This window comes from Galeopterus variegatus, unplaced genomic scaffold (assembly GCF_000696425.1).
Source record: "Galeopterus variegatus unplaced genomic scaffold, G_variegatus-3.0.2 Scaffold3796, whole genome shotgun sequence".
Classification (NCBI taxonomy): domain Eukaryota; kingdom Metazoa; phylum Chordata; class Mammalia; order Dermoptera; family Cynocephalidae; genus Galeopterus; species Galeopterus variegatus.
Window position 1 is genome coordinate 43,934 of NW_007729907.1, and position 6,368 is coordinate 50,301.

Consider the following 6,368-nt stretch of genomic DNA (forward strand, 5'->3'; position numbering starts at 1 on the left):
ACACAGGTTGCCCTCTCAGAGGCACCAATGTGGGGCATGCCACGGACAGCCACCCAAGGAGGTTTGTAGGGTGGGCTTTAGAGGCTTCTAAGACCAGGTCATGAGCCAGGGCAAGGGAGCCACTGTTACTTCTTCATGCACATGGCAAACCCTTGCTGAGCTATGAAAGCCTTGATGAGGGTGAATTCTAACCAGCAGCTCTGCCCCTCCCTGAGGATGAAGCTTTAGGCAGTTGCCTTCCCCTTCTCAGCCTCAGTTTACTCATCTATGAAACAGGGTTGTTTGAAGATCATTAAACATAACATTGATTAGTGCTTTCTGTGTGCCTGGAGCTGTGCTAAGTGCTTTCCATGTGGTAACAACCACTCTAAGAGGGAGGCCCACTTATGACCCCCACTTCATAGCCCAGAAAACTGAGGCTCAGAGAGGTGAAGCCACTAGTTGGGGTCACACAGCCAGAAAGTGACAGGGCGGAGTGCTAGACCCAGAGCCCCTCACTCTTAGCCATGCTCTATCAGCCTGGAAACAAGGCCAAGCATGTAGGTACTTCTTATACAAGAGCTACCAGAGTCACCCATTCCGAGCCACCACACACAGTTCAAACCAAGCACGCAGCCCTGACCAGCTCATCGGGCTTGAGGCTCATCCGTCCAGCTGATAACGACAGGGATGGAGTGGATTAACCAATCCCTACTTTCTGCCGTGGTCAAGCTCAGAGAGGCAAAGAGCCCCAGAATGGGAATCAGGACCCAGGGGCAGGCCCCGACATCTAACGTGGGATCCTAAAATAAGCTGGACCGACGAGCCAGCCTGATCTCAGAAGACCCATTTCAGTGACTCTCATGACGGGAAAACCCTCTGGGTCCAGCGCAAAACCACGTTCCCACGACTCAGCGCTTGCTGTGCCCCTGCTGTGTGCAAGGTGTGTGCTCGATCCTCCACACAGCCCATCGGGCGGGAAAACCCTCTGGGTCCAGCGCAAAACCACGTTCCCACGACTCAGCGCTTGCTGTGCCCCGGCTGTGTGCAAGGTGTGTGCTCGATCCTCCACACAGCCCATCGGGCTCAATCCTCACGACACACCCCTCCCTGGGATCAGACCCTGAGGATGTTTGTTGGAGCACAGGCCTCGCTGGAGAGGCCCTCCTGGGAATTTGCAAGCAGCCTGGGGCTAGACATGTGGAGTTGTGGGAGCAGGGAAATAGATCCGGACTCCGACTGCCCCTGGGTCCCTTTCCTCTCTACCCCACCTCATGCGTCTCACTTGTGTTCCCTCCGAGATGGCTACGAGTTCTTAGAGATTCTCAAGTCTGTGGCCCAAGATAACACTGAAAACCCTGATCTTAGTATCATCTGGATTGACCCTGATGGTTTCCCCCTGGTAAGAGGCACAGCTCAGGCACTGCTGTCCTAAGGTGGGCCTCTGACTGTGGCACCCTGCGCCTGACTAACATTTATTGAGCACTTATTGCATACCAGGCATTCTTCTAAGCATGTTATGTGTATCAAATCCTTACGACAACCCAACAAGGTAGGAAGTCCTATCACCCCTACATGAGAGTTTAGAAAACGGAGGCACACAGAGAGGCAGTTTACTCAAAGCTGTGCAGATAAACTCCAAGAACGATTAAGTGGTTAAGCTGTTGGGAGTCGGAGGGCTTCTGGTTCAAATCCCTGCCTACCTGTCCTTGTATTCACTGAGGACCTTGGGCTAGGGACGTCCCCTCTCTGAGCTTGAGTCTCCTCCTCTGCCAAATGGGGGGATCCATCAAACCTGCCTCCTCCAACCCCTCTGGCTCCTATTCCTCAGCCACTTTCCTGAATGCTGGGGCTGAGATCTCCATCACCCCGGAGCCTGCCCAGCCAGCCGAGGGGGACAACGTCACGCTGGTCGTCCATGGGCTTTCGGGGGAACTGCTTGCCTACAACTGGTATGCGGGGCCCACCCTCAGCCTGACGTACCTGATGGCCAGCTACATCGTGAGCACGGGCGACGAGACCCCGGGCCCCACCCACACAGGACGGGAGGCCGTGCGTCCTGACGGCAGCCTGGACATCCAGGGCGTCCTGCCTGGGCACTCAGGCACCTACATCTTGCAGACCCTCAATAGGCAGTTTCAGACTGAGGTGGGCTACGGATACCTGCAGGTCTATGGTGAGGCACCCCCCCACACCCCCTTGTGCCCTAGCCAGGCCTTCCCACCTCCCTCTCTATCCCACATTTTTTTTAAAAATCTCTAAAACATTTTTAAACCATCATTTAATAAAGACCTAAAACAACATCAAAATGCTCACCTCCCTCAGGATGGCTTCCAGGATTGGATTTGCCTCCTAAACCCATTCCTTGTCCCTCCAGCTGAGGGTACAAGAGCAGCGCCACAATACAGATATGCCCCTTGCTTGGGGAAGGGAAAGTCTTTGGAGCAGGTGGTGCCCGGTCCCCTCCCCCTCTGTCTTTCGCCCCCACAGAGATCCTGGCCCAGCCCGTGGTCATGGCCAACAACACAGAGCTGGTGGAGCGTCGAGACACCTTGCGCCTGATGTGCAGCAGCCCCAGCCCTGCCGAGGTCCGCTGGTTCTTCAACGGCGAGGCCCTGCCCATCGCCATCCGCCTCGGCCTGTCCCCCGATGGCCGGGTGCTGACTCGGCATGGCGTCCGCAGGGAGGAGGCTGGATCCTATCAGTGTGAGGTGTGGAACCCAATCAGTGTCAGCCGCAGCAAGCCCACCAACCTGACAGTGTACTGTGAGTCCTTCTGGCCCCACCAGAGATACTGGTCTCCAAACCTCATGGATGGGGAAACTGAGGCCAAGAGAGGGGGCCCAAGGGCACACAGGAAGTCAGCACGCAAGCCGGAGTTAGGAACCAGAGGTCCCTCTGAAAATGCACTTGACCCATCTCCTAAAGGACTCCTAAAGACCACCTTTGATACTGAATAATCCTTCAGCTAGAAGCAATACCCGTGGAGCAAGGACACAGGACTGGTTGGTTTTGAAAGGGAGTTGGGGAAGGAGTAGCAGAATGGGAGGGGACATAAAATCTAAAACATAACCAAAGCACGCAGTCATCCCCAGGGGCAGCAGATGCGCAGTGTGGAAGCCCAGGAAAGTAACTCACGGAGGTCCAGCAGGGCCGGATGAAGTAGAAAAACTTAGAGCCTAGAGTCCTAGAATCTGATAACCAGAGAATTCTGGATTTCAGAAGCACTGAATTCTGACTCTGAGAATCCTAGAAACTCTAGAAGCAGAGATCCGTAGTATCTTAAAATCTAATTCTAAAGTCTTAGAGTCTAGAATCTTAGCAACATACATTTCTAGAAACTTGAAATCCCAGACGTAGAAGCATCTACTCTTGAAGACCTAGATTCTAGACTCCTAGAATAGCTTGTCAGAAAAAAATCATTTGGAATTTTTTTTTGATGCATCCATAGATTTCAAAAATACCTTGAAATGTTGTCTGGCCCAACACACTCTTTTTACAGAAGAGAGAGCTGACATCCCCTGCGAGGGAAAGTGATTCTCAAGATCCTAGAGCAAGTTAGAGGTCAAGACGGGGTGCGAAAAGGCCAGAGCTCTTTCTAGACCTAGATTCTAGACTCCTAGAATAGCTTGTCAGAAAAAAATCATTTGGAATTTTTTTTTAATGCATCCATAGATTTCAAAAATACCTTGAAATGTTGTCTGGCCCAACACACTCTTTTTACAGAAGAGAGCTGACATCCCCCGAGGGGGAAAGTGATTCTCAAGATCCTAGAGCACATTAGAGGTCAAGACGGGTGCGAAAAGGCCAGAGCTCTTTCCCCCTCCACTAGGGCCAGATATTCCCGGGGACCCAGCCTGGTGGAGAGAAAGCCAGGGGTGCCCACCTCTCCCACCCCTCCCTCTTCTGCCCATGTCTCCCTGCCGCCCCCACAGTTGGCCCAGAGCGCGTGGCCATCCTCCAGGATTCCATCACCCGCACAGGCTGCACCATCAAAGTGGATTTCAACACATCCCTCACCCTGTGGTGTGTGTCCCGGTCCTGCCCGGAGCCCGAGTACGTGTGGGCCTTCAACGGGAGGGCCCTAAACAATGGCCAAGACCATCTCAACATCACTAGCATGACAGCAGCCCAGGAGGGCACATACACATGCATTGCCAAGAACACCAAGACCCTGTTGTCCGGATCTGCCTCAGTGGTGGTCAAGCTCTCTGGTGAGTCACCCCCAGCCTGATCACCAGACTCTCCCCATGGTGGCCCAGTCAGACTGTGAAGGTTAGGCTGCCATTTGCCCCACCGATGACCGGAAAGTGGCAGACTCCCAATCCATTCATTGGCCAAGTGACCAAGTGGCATATCAAGTCCAAAAGGAGAAACCCTATGCCCTGTCACCTGAAAAACAAATGGCAAATCAGACTCTCTTCCTTGAGGGGTGACAAAGTGAGAAGTGGGTCACATGTCCTACACTGTGAGTTGGCAGAATGGGAAGCCATTCAGACGTCCCTTCCTATGGGCGCCCCTGCTCTGGATTCAGTCACCAGCTACTTAGTGCCCTTGACCCACTCCCTGCCACACAGACAGCTGAACTTCAGACAGCCAACTAGATTACCCGATCACCTGGCCCAGATGGCAGGACACACACACACAACTGGAAAATCACAGCCATTTGTTGGTAAATGGAAAAACACAGCCAGAGAGTCATTGTCTTCTTGCCTCTGTCCTAAAATGACCCGGGGGCTGGGAGTAGCACAGACAGCTGGTGTTTTCAGAGCCATTGGGATCCTGGATATTTTCTCATCCTCTGGGAATGGGGGCTTTGAAATTAGGGCCTCTTTAATTACACCTCGGTTCCTTCCCAAGTGGCCATTGTCCCTTGGGGACAGTGGGAACAGTCCTTTCCTTCCTCCCTACCTCGCACTAACAGGCTGGGTCTCATCCAAAGGGTGGATACTGTTTCACCCAAAGCAGAAATGGCATCCCCAGAGGTAAGTGTACCTTGGCAGCTGGTCTTGGCAGGAGACAGAGGGGTGGACCAGATGCCCTCAGGTGCTCCCCTGAGCCCGGCCTATGCAGACCAACATGGGGGGTATCCAGGGTGTGCAGGTATGTGCAGGGAGTGGATATAATGCCCCCAAGGGCCTCCTGAACTGTTAGCAGCCCTGTGGCAGGTGCTGGGAGAGAGACAGAGGAAAGGGAGACACCAGCCTTCCCCGACCTTGGGGAGACTCTCATCTGATGGAGGAGACCTGGTCCCTGCCCTTGGAGAGATGGTCCTGGAACAGGGAAGCATGGCCCCCTCATTAAAGGAGCTGTGCCTGCCAAACAAAAGAGGCAACGCCTCATCCTCCATGGGCTTGCCAGCAGTGATGGGGGAGACATGACAGCCTCCCTCAGCGAGCTTCCAGTCAGAGAGAAAGACACAGTCCACACTTGGTGAGAATTTCCAATCTAGTGGGGACATGTGGTCTTGAGGAGACGTGACCCTGTTTTTTGAGAATTCCTAGTCTGATGGGGAAACACAGTTCCCGCCTTTGGGATACTCCCAATCTGATGGGGGAGTACAGGACCCCACTTTCTAGGAATTTCTAGTCTGATGGGATAGACATTCTCCCCCAACTTCTGGGGTCCCAACCTGAGTGGAAAGACCCAGCCCAACTGTATGTAATTTCTCAATCTGATGGAGGAGACAGGGCCCCCACCTTGTAGGAAATATCCAATCTGATGGAGGAGACATGGCCTCCCAGTTTCTAGAATCTCTCAATCTGGTGGGGGAGCTACAGCCCCCACATTCTGGGGTCTGACAGTCTCACAGAAAAGACACAACCTGGGGGACACAACTCCCAACCATCTGATGGAGAAGACACAGCCCTTATGTTCTGGAATTTCCAATCTGATGGAGGAGACATGACCTGATCCTCTAGGATCTTCTAGTTTGATAAGAGAGACGTCCCCCGAAGGCTGGAATTTTCTAGTCTGATGGGGGAGACGCAGAGCCTTGACAGGCACTGTTGGGACAGAATGCACATCTACAACCACATGTCAGCTCCTTCCTCTGTCTCCTTCCTAGCACCCCACATGGAAAGTGCCAGCCAGCTGGGGAGGCACAGATGAGCTGGTTGGGGGTGGGAAGGGGATGCCATGCCCAACGCACGCCCAGCTGACCCAGCCCCTCACTCTCTCTCCAGCGGCAGCAGTCGCCACGATGATTGTGCCTGTGCCAACCAAGCCGATGGAAGGCCAGGACGTGACACTGACCGTACAGGGCTACCCCAAGGATCTGCTGGTCTATGCCTGGTACCGTGGGCCTGCCTCCGAACCCAGCCGGCTGCTCAGCCAACTGCCGTCCGGGAACTGGATCGCAGGCCCCGCGCACACAGGCCGGGAGGTGG

The 6,368-nt window shown here is 53.9% G+C and overlaps 1 protein-coding gene across 1 annotated transcript in view; it reads left to right on the forward strand.

Annotated features, from left to right (window-relative positions):
- The window catches only part of CEACAM16 (carcinoembryonic antigen-related cell adhesion molecule 16), a 12,709-nt gene that overhangs the window by 1,300 nt on the left and 5,041 nt on the right, over positions 1-6,368 (forward strand). Inside the window, exons 2-5 of the mRNA XM_008585996.1 lie at positions 1,811-2,155; positions 2,470-2,745; positions 3,915-4,193; positions 6,165-6,364. Of these exons, the coding sequence (XP_008584218.1) occupies positions 1,811-2,155; positions 2,470-2,745; positions 3,915-4,193; positions 6,165-6,364 (1,100 nt within the window). The remainder of the gene's footprint in view (positions 1-1,810; positions 2,156-2,469; positions 2,746-3,914; positions 4,194-6,164; positions 6,365-6,368) is intronic.